This window comes from Gopherus flavomarginatus, chromosome 11 (genome assembly GCF_025201925.1).
Source record: "Gopherus flavomarginatus isolate rGopFla2 chromosome 11, rGopFla2.mat.asm, whole genome shotgun sequence".
In the NCBI taxonomy this organism is placed as follows: Eukaryota; Metazoa; Chordata; order Testudines; family Testudinidae; genus Gopherus; species Gopherus flavomarginatus.
The window spans coordinates 36915061-36928519 of NC_066627.1; the positions used below are offsets into that span (position 1 = coordinate 36915061).

A 13459-nucleotide genomic window follows, 5' to 3' on the forward strand; every position below is an offset into this window, starting at 1 on the left:
AGTTGCAAAGGTGAGTAACCATCTTTTTATTTCTTCTGAGTTTCTCTCAGAGGCTGGAGCTGTTAGACACATCTGAAAAAAGGCTGGCAGAAGAGCTGGATAGTTCTGTCAGCATCAGCTTGGGGAATGGCATCCGTGCTTTTATGTAGAGCATGCACTGAGTACAAAGAACCCTTTTTGTCATTTGCAGCTCCAGAACAGCTTGCTGATGACTCGAGATAAGGATCCAAATTAACTTAACTAGACATGACTGCAGTTTTGGGCTGTTAATACAGACGTATGAAATGGTGATGTGTAGAATACTAAATAGCCATTTCTAACCATCTTTCTTAGCAAACTCTTTAATGTGTAGCTGAGTGCGATGAATAACTTAGTGGAAATATTTATGTAATGCCATATTCTGTACATCAAGTAAAATATGTTAGACGTGCTTTTACACAAAGTGTTGCAGTACTTCCTTTGTGAAAAGCTGATAGCCTGTTAGCGTAGCCAACAATGAGTCAGTGTCTTGCACTCCAAGAAATAATCTTACCTCAGTATTTAATCTAAAACGGAAAACATTTGTTCTAAACAGTTGCTGTCCAAAACCCTCAAGCAAATTGAAATGCCGTAACAAGCAGACACTTGCAGATGACTACAAAATAAAATAAAATCAACAACCCCTCCCTCACAGACACACTGAACTGTAAGCTTTTCTTGCAAACTGCTGGCAAGTTTAAATATCTTAATTTCTTTTGTTCTAGGATATCAGGCATGAAGCCAGTGACTTTCCATGTAAAGTGGCCAAACATCCCAGAAACAAAAACCGGAACAGGTACAGAGATGTCAGCCCCTGTAAGTATCCTTTCTTCACAATTATCTGTAACAGTCTGCTGACTTCTAAGAATTTGTCTCCAGAAGGCATTTGGTTGTATATTTTTGAATGGATGGCTACACATCGATGACTGAAATCTTGTCATTAATATACTTAATGACATAAGATATATCACAATACAGCATAGTATGGTATGTTATGGGATTACACTGCAGCAGTATGCAGTAGCTGCAGTATTCATGGACAGAAGTCTCTGCGGGAAAGCAGTTGTCTCATGGTCAAATCCCTGGGGACAGAGAAGAAGAATAGGTAGGATAGAACAAATGTTATCAATATTAAATGTACATTTATCCTCTCCATTACTGTAAATACGCTTTTGTGTGTGTGTGTGTGTGTATCATGCTACCAGTTAATATAGGATGATTGTAGCTGTACAGAGACGGGAGGACTCTTTCCAACATAATATAATTGAAAGTTAGTTTGAGAGGAGAAAAGGAGGCAAAGAAACCAGGAAAGCTAGCATTTAACTTACTCACTTCAGAAACTCTGGTCTCCATGTTTTCCTAATATATAAAGTTTAATTAGCAGATATTCAACTCTCTAAGTCTGTTCTCCCTGCACAGAGTGGGTCATGATTAGGGCATCTGATTTTCAGTCTTAACTGATAAGCGCCGAGAAAACATCCTAATACAAAAAATGCAATCAGCATTTCTTGGATAAACACCAGAAATGGTTATTTGTATGCAGGAGCTTGTCTACACAGACTGCTAATGTGGATTACAAGGGTGTAAATACTAAAGGACACTAATTTCTTGCACAATAATTGGTCCTGCTGGTGTTCATTAGAGGTTCCCTAGTACACTTCAGTATATTGCTGTTTGAAAGAGTACTATGTTAAAATACACTAGGGAATATTGCAAAGAGATTACTTATTATAGTATATACTGTAATGAGTAATGTATAGAAGGCCCCCAAAAACTCCAGCTTGAACGTTTACAAAACTCAAATGATAAAATAAACCCTGAAAAATTAAATTATAATAAACTCAATAAACCAGAAACCCTAATCCTTATGCACCTTTGTGACTTCTTTCCCCTCATCCCAAGTGTGTATTATTTATGTCCTCTGTTTTGTGAGACAAGGTGGGTGAGGCAATATATTTTATTGGACCAGCTTCTGTTGGTGAGAGAGACAAGGTTTTGAGCTACACAGGGCTCTTCTTCAGGTCAGGGAAATGTATTCAGTGTCACAGCTACGTACGAGGTGGAGCAGGTTGTTTAGCATAAGTAGTTAACACTGCATAGAAGAAACGTAAAGAACAGTAGTGGTGTATGCTGCAATCATAGGATTTCTGTACATATTGCAGCTGAACAAATATTTCCAGATAATGGCTAAAATTCAGTTGAGCCTTTCAAGAAATTCAGTAGGAACTATAATGTTGCACATAGCTTTGCTTACTGATCAGTTTCAAGAGTCTTATTTTTTTTTCTTGCTGACAATTGTTGATTTTGTTTTACTTTTGATGGTATTACTTTCAGTAAGTTTGGTTTTTCCTGTAAAATGTGGAAATTCTTATGCATTGGGGGAATCATAAATACTGCAAGCTTTGGAAAGAACAGAAGTGCAGTAAAATAAGCATCAAGTAATTTTTGTTCAGTAAATGGGGTAGATAGATTAGGGAAAATTTCAGTTGTATCTAGGACCTATAAGGAGTGATTAAGGTTTCCATTTGGTGATTATCTTACTAATACAGGCAATTTTGTTCAAATTTATCTTTTATCCAGGTTTTAAGGAACTGATTTTGACAAAGACCTGCAAAAACATGCATACAGTTGTGTAATTAGTTTGTACATGCTAATTGCATGTACAAGCAGTAGCTTGATATATAAATCTGTGTGCATAATTATCCAGTTTGCATGTACAATTGTGATAATTGCATATGCAAAATACTCTATACTTTACAACTTTTTTTAATTGGGTCCTAATTGTGTTATAACAATAAAATTAGTACAAATTATTGTCTGTTCCCAGTACAGCAAGTACAAAGAACTTTTCATTCAGAAACAATCCTTAATTGTTTCTAAAAGAACAAAAAGTGAAATAGTAAGTTACATTTTTAGTCCTAGCATTTGATGAAATTGGCCATGGATCATAACATATGCATGAAGGCATTAACCTGTGTTTTCTGATTGTCTGTGCTACAGTTGACCACAGTCGAATTAAGCTAACCAAAGGTGACAATGACTATATTAATGCCAGCTTGATAAAAATGGAAGAGGCCCAAAGAAGCTACATCCTTACCCAGGTAACTACTGGAAAAAAAAACAAACCCCTGCAAAACAGTTGATAGGGTAAAATGATTCTTTCTCAAACCAACACCTCCAAGAGCTTTTGTTAAACATGACTTTGCAAATATTGTATTGTCACTTGAACTGCACATCAGCCCTGGCTCTAATAGTTCATTCTGACTTTCTTGTGTTTTTAGCCTGTAACTTTTTATCCCCATCCACACTAGGAAAGTAGTGTGTATTGTAATACATTTTTAAATTTTGGCTCCACTGAAGTCTATTGGAATTTCACTATTGACTTTAATGGGACCAGGATTTTGCCTGATATGTTTTCCTAGACATTGACTCAGTACAGTTTCCAGATCTGCCTTTGGATTAAATGGAGGATCTTTCATTAGATAATAGTGCATCTCTCTTGCCACTTGAGAGACAGCATCCTCTAGATGCCAAACTTAAGTCTGTTGGACTCTGAACCCATCTCGTGGTAAATCCTGATTATCCGGATCTCTTGAGGGACATCTGAAACATCAGGGAAAGTAGAGTTTGGCAGGAAATGAAACTTGTATCTCAAATCCAAAATCCACATAGTAACATGTCCATGTTTTTAATAAATCAAACAGTAGGCACCCATACACAAAATATAAAATCTCACAAATTAACTTCACATTCATTTAGTTTTAACTTGAGAGTTCAGAAATTCCTCACAATTTGACTCCACCACTGTTGTTACACCTCAAACTAATTTCTGTTTTTTATGCAAATACTTGGGACAGCCTGATTCATTAGGAAATGAAAAGCCAGGTGCTCTGACCATTCTCTTTCTAAATCGTTTCATCAAGAGTTTGACAGGCTATATTTGCCAGTTTGTCATCCCTTTTGATAACTTGTCATGCTCCTTTACACAACAGTATTACAAGGAATATTAACTGTAGGTGCCTATATTCTTAAGTGTAGTACCAGTTAATATTCTGGTTTTGCAATATTTATATTTGAAATTGCATCCTGCATATACAGGCTATCCTTTTTGTATTCGTTTTTTAAATGAATGTTTCACTGATGAAACTGGAAAATTATAAGCTAAAGAACAGTGTAGAGAGGGATGTTCTGCTAGTGGTGCAAACCTTTATTAGCGCTATATTTGCGGGAGGATATCATAAGAACAGCCATACTGCGTCAGACCAAAGGTCCATCTAGTCAGTATCCTGTCTTCTTGACAGTGGCCAATGCCAGGTGCTTCGCAGAGGAATGAACAGAACAGGCAATCATCATGTGTTTGTTCAAAACACCACCAATTTTAAACAATCTAAATTAAAGTTTAGTTGAAGCAGCTGGCATGGTAAATATTGTTGAAGACCGTGGAATCTATAGAATGTTACTTACATAATCCTTGCCAGTCTTGAAAGAGAGTCTAAATATAGTTGAATGGATGAAATTTACCTCTGAGCATAGGGCTAGTGCAAAATCTATGCAGAAGTCCAATTAAGCCCTATTGTCAGTGCTGGCTCTGGGAATTTCACCCATTAAGACAGGTTCACACATGTAGAAAATAATGCAAATCAAATACCAAGGTTTTGGAAGTGTATTGTAAACACAGTTGATATTAAGCAGTCTATGACTGTTAAATTGAATTGGACTGAAACTATAAAGATACACAAGGGATTTTCCTTTTGTCATCTGTATACTCATAGTTATAAAATATAGTTACACTTTTAAGACTATTAAAATCCTCCATCCTCAAACAGCAGCACATTCCTGATTGTGTTACTATAGTGATCCTTCCTATAACTTTAATATAGCTGCCTCAATACAGCAATGTAGTTCTCCACTAGCTGAGGTTTAAAAGTGTGTAGTTTATCCACTGAGTAGACTATATCACCAACATACTATTTAGACGTAGTGAGGAGTCTCACCTCTTAGTTTAAACCTTCTTCAGATCAGGCTGTTGAGCTATTTTCTCTTAAGTTTCATTTAAAAATATAGAGGCAAAAAAAGTGTAGAAAAACAGATTTAAGAGTTTTTTTAATATAAAAAATAGCACCATTGAGTTACATTTCCTGTGAATCTAAACTTCAGCATCTTTGTATGTAATCAGACTGAATTATACCTTGCTAGCATGACTTGTTAGTTGCTAACTCTAAGCCTGTGCCAGAATTCTTGTTTGCCTTAATGTTGTTTAGACAATGAGATTTATGTTTCAGTTCCCTGGGAACAGTCATCTGTAATGCTTTTTTTTTTTTTAAACATCTATGTTTTTTAGATGATGGTAAACTGGGATTAATATTTTTTAGCAGAAGTCAAGAGCTCTCAGAAAATCAGCACCAATCTGTAGTACTGAAGTAGATTTTTTTTTAAGAAAATGAGTTAATTAGGATCTGTGATGTCCTAGGAAATTAGGAAAAACAATTGTGGATACAGATCTACTTGTTTTATTATTCAGGGCAAGGAAGTAAGAGGTACACTTAGCTGATAGCTTATATCAGTTCTAACCCAGTGTTTCTTTAATCAGTTTAAAATGAGGCCGCTGAGAATCCAGTTATTCTTTTCAAGGACCATGCCACATTTTGTCTTTGAGCCATGTGAGAAATCACAGCTGCACAATTTTGTTAGTCTAGGTTATCAAAAAGCAAACAAAAAAACAACCACCTAAGAGGATGTGTGGTGGTAGTATATCTCCCCACTACATAGATTAACTAACAGAGAGATTAGAGGTAAAGGAAAATCTTGACACACACAGAGAAGGTGCTTTGAAAGTAGATAGCTTTGGGATCTAGTGAAGAGCACTACCCCTTAAAGAACAATTGATAGAGGAGCTATTAAAGAAGACTAATACATTTTGTTTAGTGTTTGAGCAGTCCAAAATAGTTAGCTTGTTATTTTGACTGACCATTGTTTGCCAGGCCACAGTCAGTAACTTTGGCACATTATTACTAGCAAATTACAGGTAATACAGAACATGTATTTACTGTCAATCACGGTGGCCCCAGTTCTGCAAACTACTTACTCTTAAATCCCGTTGACTGGGTCAGAGTGAGATTATTTCCCCCATTAGATTCCTTTTTTGCCCTCTCTGAGCAAATTCTCTGTTTTTTCACTCCCATTTCCCTTCTTGCAAATACTCTTCCTATTTTCTGTGGGGAAACTTAAGCTGGTGACTTCATAGTTGGAAAATGGAACTTAAAGCTATTGTATTTCAGATGCTTAAAATGAGAAGTTACTTGCATGCATTAGGCTGTAAAGTTAGGGTACAGTGCTCTAATCTATTTCCACAGAAAATGTTGCTTATTTTAGACGATTCTCTGTCTTTGCAGGGTCCTCTGCCAAATACTTGTGGTCACTTTTGGGAGATGGTTTGGGAACAGAAAAGCCGTGGTGTTGTCATGCTCAACAGAGTGATGGAAAAAGGATCAGTAAGTATATGAGTGTTTTTTAGCTGTGTGTATTTAAAAACAAATAAATAACCAAAACATAATGGTAGCAGAAAGATGCATGTACAGAATTTTGTCCAGCAAAGCATATCTAAGATTCAGAAGCTGAGTATCTGAAAGTGGATCTTGGTTAACTCTGAGGGATATGTGAAAATTATCAAGTTCAGAATAGCAGATTGTAATTTCTTCTGAATTGAGATAAACTAAGGGCAACTGGAGTTTTCCATCCAGGAACACTGACTGGGTTTCTCTCTTCAGTCCTGCTGGTCTAGATGCTTATGGTAGTTCCTCTTTGTTAATGGCTGGAGACTGGGGCCCTGATTCCCATTTATATTAAGAACTCTTACGTTACTTTGGCACTATCCAGTGGCCTTAAAAGTAGTTGTAAGATCTTTGGGGCAGTACATTAATCTACATCTAAAGGCAGACAAAATATAAAGAAAGAAGAGCAATGCGTAAAGAAACCGATCAAGGTGGTGTTAGATAACTTCTTATTTCCAGGCTTCTTTCAAACTCTCCTGTTTCACTCCTCCTGATCTGCATATTTCCTATGTTGATCAGTTCACCCCTGCCCCTTACGTACCTACATTTCCCCGTAGCTTGGGACAGGGAATGAGGGGAGTTAGACACAGGGAATGATCACTAGAAACCAATTAGTGAAATATCTGGAAATCCACCAACCATTTCTGTACGTATTGGCCATTTGTCCTCCTGTGCTGTAAAAGGGGTTCAGCCCTTCTTGTAAGCAGGTGGGGGAGCACAGGCTCTACTAATAGCTCTTACCGCTTTTCATCCACTGCATGAGTGAGGAGGAGGAGGGGTGGCTTAGCTCCATGGCAGGTGGTGGGGGACATCCATCCCTAGGCCCAGGACTTGTTCTGCAGCCATGGGCTCAGGAGAAGTTACCATAGTTTGCTTGTTAATGGAAGCTGCCATTACTGTGATCACAGTAGTGGGTCTGCCAATGGAGCGGATTTTGTTAAAAAGTAATTGAAGATTGAATAGAACTGTACACTGAGATTTTTTTAGTTCCTTTGCGGACTGTAAGGCCATTTCAGAGGAGGGTAAGTGGGCATGTTGTGTCCCCTAATGGAAAATAGTTGTGCAGTGAGCTGTGTTCTAACTCTGGCCTTGATTTGAGTTTTTTGCTTTTTTAGTAAAGGAAATAGTGAACTGTAACCTTCAATGGGGATTTGCAGTAATTCTGTTTTAATCATCCTTCCTCTCCAACCACACACTCTCAATCTCTTCTCTTTCTCTCTTCTCCCACCCCCCTTTACTTTGAACAAAGCAAAGAATTATCAAGATCCCCTAGGCCAGAGGACTAATACTTCTCAACATCCAGCAGTGAGAGATTTTCAGTGGAACTCAGCAAAATGGTATTTGCAGAGCCATTTGGTGCAGAAATAAGACCTGAAGCTAACTGTTCTCTTCTAAGATAATTTTTAAAAAATTGCAGATGATTATAACGTATCCTTGCTTCATATTGTCACCTGCTCAGTATTTTAACCAGTATTGGAAGCATTGTAGGCCTTGATAATTTGTCCTGAGATTCCATCACTATCTACAAATGAAATGCCATTTGTAAAATGTTTGTCTAACTTCCCTGAGAGGTAAAATCCTCTTTGTCCCAACTCCCATTACACACATGACAGCTCTCTCGCATTTTATTACCATCCCATCATAATTTACTTTCCATTGGTAATAAACTATGTAATAACGAGTTTTCTTATTTCAACTTTGTTCCACTCCAAATTAAGGCCACTTCATTTACAATTTAATATAAGAAGCATTAACCATGTGCAGTAATCCATTTCCTCTGCAAACATAGATTTGGCACACTGATCAAAATCCTGTTTTGAAGGAGCTGTGTTAAATTCTGAAAAGTATCAGTTTAGTTGTTAGCATTCATAATATCCATATAGGTCTAGAGGTCAGAGACATTGTTGCAGACTTTATGTATACTTCTAACAAGATCGCTTGGTGTCATTTCCTCTTTGTACAGAGCAAAATGCAATACTTGTATTTTTGGCTGACTCATTTAAGTTTCTCGCATGTCAACAGTTTATTGGTGCAGACCTTCGGTTTCCTGGAAAATTATTACTGAGAAAATTACTATGTACAGTCAGAAGCTAGGTAGCAGGACTATTTGCAGACTCCTTTTTTAGCTCAATTAAAGTTTTGTAACTTTTAAACTGTGCCATATGGAATCACAATGATCTCAATACTTTTTTACATTTGTGGGGAGTGAATGGATACCCCAAAATCTCATCTGACATTTTTTACTTCCAAATTAGTAATTCTGTAACTTTCTATATGTAGAATATTATGGATTCTATAAACAAGCTTTCACACTTACATTGTGCTGTCTTTCATTAACACTTATTTTCTAACAGTAATCTCCTTCCTTGAGATGTTCAGTCCAACTTCATCTTTTATGCCTGTTGGTTGCAAAGTGAAACTGCCTAAAATCATGATCTCTGAAGTTCTTCTGAGCCCCCAAGCTTTTAAATGTATAGGATCCAGTTGACTCTTTTCATACTATATGGACTGCTGATGCAGGGTCCAAGTAAAAATATTGGGGTGCTTTTAACCAGATTCCAGGGGGGCTGTTCTGACTTACAGCAGCTTTGCACAGCCCCTGATCCCTCTCCAGCCCCGGCACACCCCTGTGCCCCAGGGGATGAGTAGAAGGGCTACATCCACCCTAAGCCACCGTTGTGCTCTGAAAATTTTCCAGGGGTGCAATGAGGGTCAGCCTCTGGGCCTTTGTGTGAAAGATACCAAGATGTGCTGAGGTAGTACTTGAATAATGTACTGGAAGCAGGAGGCCCTCCTGCAAGAACTAGCCTTTCTTTTTAGAAATGCATGTTCGAATTTATTGCAATATACTAGACCTCAGGACTCCTTAGTGCCACATGAATATATGTAATTAATAACTTAAAAAATGCTGGATTAAGGAACACTACTCTTTCCTCACCTTTAACATAGACCCAAGTGACTAGTGCTTGTCTTCTGTTTGCTTTTTTAGATAAAATGTGCCCAGTACTGGCCACAGAAAGAGGAGAAAGAAATGCTCTTTGAGGATACAAACTTGAAGTTAACCTTAATTTCTGAAGATATAAAATCATATTACACAGTACGACAGCTAGAATTGGAAAACCTTACCGTAAGTATGGAAAGCATACCAGTCAGATAGTGTTGTCCTTGAATTCCCCGTCAATGAGCTGTATTTCCTCATCCTGGTTTGTAAAGGCTCCGAGTACAAAGAGACTGGATGCTGAAATTGGGTAACATTCCCATCCGTGACATAGGAGGTTCTCAATATGTTAGCATTGCTCTAGTCTGTGAATGCCAATGCAGTTTGCTCTAGACTGTACTGGTTATGAGGATAAACATTTTTCAGCCTTTGATTTTCCCCATCAACATAGAAGTTAAACTCCAAGGTGTAAAGAATCAATATGTATTAACATTTATGAGGTTAACTGTTGTAATTCAAAACATAATTTGAATGAATGGACATTGTATTGCGAAGTCTTCAGCATTATCTTATCTACAGTGACAGCTACTTTTAGGATATGTGTAGTTGCACACTGCAGTGAAAAGCAGGCTGCATCCAAACTGTATGTGTGTGTGGCAGTGAAAGAGGCTGGCTGGGGAGAGACAGCAGGGAGCTGCCAGAGCCTTTTCCCACTGCCAGACTCTTTCATTGCATTGTGGAAAGGCTCTGCCAGCAGGGAGGCAGTGGGCCACTACTCCACTAAAGACATCAGTGTGGATAGAGGAGGCACTGCTCTGGGAGGATAGAGCCCTGTAGAGGACATACCCAAAGGTTCTGGAGTGTCTTTATTCGTCTAAGCAGTGTCCCACTATCTGCACTGCTGTTTTTACCCATGTTAGGGGGACATGCAGTGTATGAACTCGCTGCCGCAAGTATAGACCTAGGCTTAGAGTCAATGTGGAACATTAGGGCAGTGTTACCTTTATAACATCACTGTGTAAAAGTGCAGTACCTCTGTACAGGAATGTCTGTCTGGAATAATTACTCTTCCAAGCTCTCGGCCATTACCAATTTGCTAATGAATATATACATGGAGCTTTTTAAAAACCATCTTCTGAGAATAGACCTTCTCTTGGAATTTGTCTCATCATCCCTCCTGCGCTGACTTAAATCTTCACCTTTTCACACTGAAAACCTTCAGCAAGGAAATCAGCAGTCTTCCTCTCTTAGGGCTTGTCTTCACTACCAGGTTAAAGCGACCTGAGTTACGCTACTCCAGATATGTGAATAACGTAGCTGGAGTCGGTGTAGCTTAGGTCGATTTACCCTGGTGTTTTCACTGCACTGTGTTGACAGGAGATGCTCTCTGGTTGACTTACCTGACTCTTCTTGGAGAGGTGGAATACCGGGGTCGACCAGAGAGCGCTCTGCCGTCAATTTAGCAGGTCTTCGCTAGACCCACGAAGTCGACACCCAGCAGCGTTAGTCCTGGATCCTGCAATGAGCTCTGCGCAGGTGGAACTCTGTGCCCACATGGAGCCCCACTGAGGCTCAAGCTCTTAGTTGCTAAAAGGGGACTCTCTGGAACCGTTTATTTTTGGAGGTGACCAAATAAAACACTACAGTGGGGAACAGTGCAAAGCAATGCTGAGGATACACTGCGCACATGGATAAATACAGCAGAGAGGAGTCCTAGCAGAATCATTCACAGCAGAGGGAGGGGCAGGCCACTGAAACTATGCTGGAGGAGATTGGCTAAAGGGGCAGCTGCAATGAGCATGTCTAATCGAAACTAACATCTGCATCTAGTGAAAATCAAAGTCCACAGAGCATCTCGAACCTGTGTTGGAGCAGGTGCATGTGGACAGGTAGTGAACACCAAATACATTTTAGTGACATGCTAATTTCAGTTCTACTTTGCTGTTTCCAGTTTGCCTTTTTAGTTAGCTTTTTAAAAGCTAGTATTGCCTGTTATTGGAAGAGAATACTTATCCCCCGCACCTAATATCTATAATTTCTTGCCAGGAAGCTGAAAATAGGCCCATTGTCAGGTACAAATTTCACTAGCCAAACTATACTAGAAAGAACTCCGCAGTTGTCAGAAAAGCATCCCAGGTTACAGTGTCTGCAACAGACAAACTTCAAAAGCTTTGGTTCAAGATTTCAGGAGGCTGAGAGTATCAGTCTTAACACTCTTCTGAGATTGCTTTCAGCTTAGTAGAGGTTGTTGGTTGTGAAGGAAAAAACTGTGGTAATATAAGGTCCGTGCTTTGGACAAGTCCAAGCTGCTCTTGCAACTTGAGGTGCCTCATTTTCCAAAGAGTTCAGCCAGCCCATTTACTGGAAGGCTGTAGTGCCCATTTTATATGGGAATAAAATGTACATCTGAGCTATAAACTGTAAAATTATTCTGTATAATTTTAGTTTTATCTAGTGTCCTTCTTTCAAAACATCACAAGGCTTTTATGGTCAGAGAATTATCTATAAATTATATAGGTCCTTAGACACACACAATACTTTACAAGCACATAGTGCTTTAGAATTGGGTTCAGCAGCTCTTAAACGCTGAATGGGAGAACTTCATAGGAAAATGGATTGGGTTATATTAGAGGAAAGCAGCAAATGAGCAAGCAAGTATTTTTGCTGAGCGGTTCATAGAATGGTGAGTAGGATTTAGTCCATCATAAATTTAAAAGGAATCATTTTCAAGGTTAGATTTGAAAAGAGAAAGCAGCATGGCATGAATTCAATATGGAGTGGTACAAGTGAAATCCTGCCCCTTTCCTTATGAATTGTAGAATGTAGATGTGTATATTTGTAGTGTCAAGACTGATCTTGGAAATCCCTTTTAATGGAATATACTAGGAAAATTAGTCACTTACTAGGGATACAAATGTGATGAGTGGTATTCTTCCTCTGATTAGTATGTTATTGCAGACAGTAGCTGTGCTTGAGTACTCGTATCTAGAGATTCTTATAGCTTGGAAACATTATATTTTACAGGCACAAGAAACTAGAGAAATTCTGCACTTTCACTATACCACATGGCCTGACTTTGGAGTCCCAGAATCTCCTGCTTCGTTCCTCAACTTCCTGTTCAAAGTGAGAGAGTCTGGCTCACTAAGTCCTGAGCACGGACCCATTGTGGTGCATTGCAGTGCAGGAATTGGAAGATCGGGAACTTTTTGTTTGGTTGATACATGTCTTCTTCTGGTAAGAACCGCTTACTCTAGATGGGAATAAGGAGTGAGTTACAACTTTGTGTAGTTACTTCTGGGAATTCCTTATTTGAAGCCTGTGTGAGCCATGGCACCTTTCATGAATTGTGGTATAGTGACACACATTCCTCTGAGACATTTGTCTCTTACTCGACTTTTATATTTGTCTTTGGTAATATATTTTCATTTTAAAGCTAAAGCAAACTGAGCTTTGAATGGGCCATTGTGAGAGTATGAAAGAAAACTATCACTGGTTCCAGCTGGAGTGACTCGCAAAGTTAGGCTTTGTCTTCCCTGCTAAGAAAAGTGGTCCTTGCCCAATTTACCTTGCGGTAAAACTAAAGTGCTTGGTCTTTACTGTTTTTTTTTATTTATTTTTTTTTTTTTACTTTGGGGATAGCTCATATGCATTATTATCCTGAGGTAAAACTGCATCTTTTGTTAAGCAGCGAAGGCCTGATAGAAGGTCCCACATGTATGTATCTGTGTAAAGCAAATTTCAAATCTTTACCTTCAGATGGACAAAAGGAAAGATCCTTCTTCTGTGGACATTAAGCAAGTTCTCTTAGAAATGAGAAAGTACAGAATGGGGCTTATACAGACAGCAGATCAACTTCGTTTCTCTTACTTGGCTGTTATTGAAGGAGCAAAATTTATTATGGGAGATGCTTCGGTGCAGGTGAGTATTGAATGCATATCATTTGTACAGAGAG

General features: G+C 38.6%; 1 protein-coding gene and 1 long non-coding RNA gene across 4 annotated transcripts in view; one reads left to right on the forward strand and one right to left on the reverse strand.

The window, feature by feature from the left end:
* LOC127031388 (uncharacterized) overlaps window positions 1-10668 on the reverse strand; it is a 45497-nt gene extending 34829 nt beyond the window's left edge. Inside the window, exons 1-2 of the long non-coding RNA XR_007768538.1 lie at window positions 9696-10668; window positions 8887-8968 (exon numbers count right to left, since the gene is read on the reverse strand). This is a non-coding gene — a long non-coding RNA (uncharacterized LOC127031388). The remainder of the gene's footprint in view (window positions 1-8886; window positions 8969-9695) is intronic.
* Window positions 1-13459, forward strand: part of PTPN1 (protein tyrosine phosphatase non-receptor type 1) — a 63758-nt gene that overhangs the window by 43552 nt on the left and 6747 nt on the right. For 2 of the 3 annotated variants that reach the window (XM_050918138.1, XM_050918139.1), the window contains exons 2-7: window positions 744-834; window positions 3019-3119; window positions 6411-6509; window positions 9559-9696; window positions 12532-12741; window positions 13264-13425. In XM_050918138.1, the coding sequence (XP_050774095.1) occupies window positions 744-834; window positions 3019-3119; window positions 6411-6509; window positions 9559-9696; window positions 12532-12741; window positions 13264-13425 (801 nt within the window). Of the gene's footprint in view, window positions 1-743; window positions 835-2845; window positions 2918-3018; window positions 3120-6410; window positions 6510-9558; window positions 9697-12531; window positions 12742-13263; window positions 13426-13459 lie in introns of those variants that run through there. The other variant, XM_050918140.1, reaches the window with a different exon arrangement.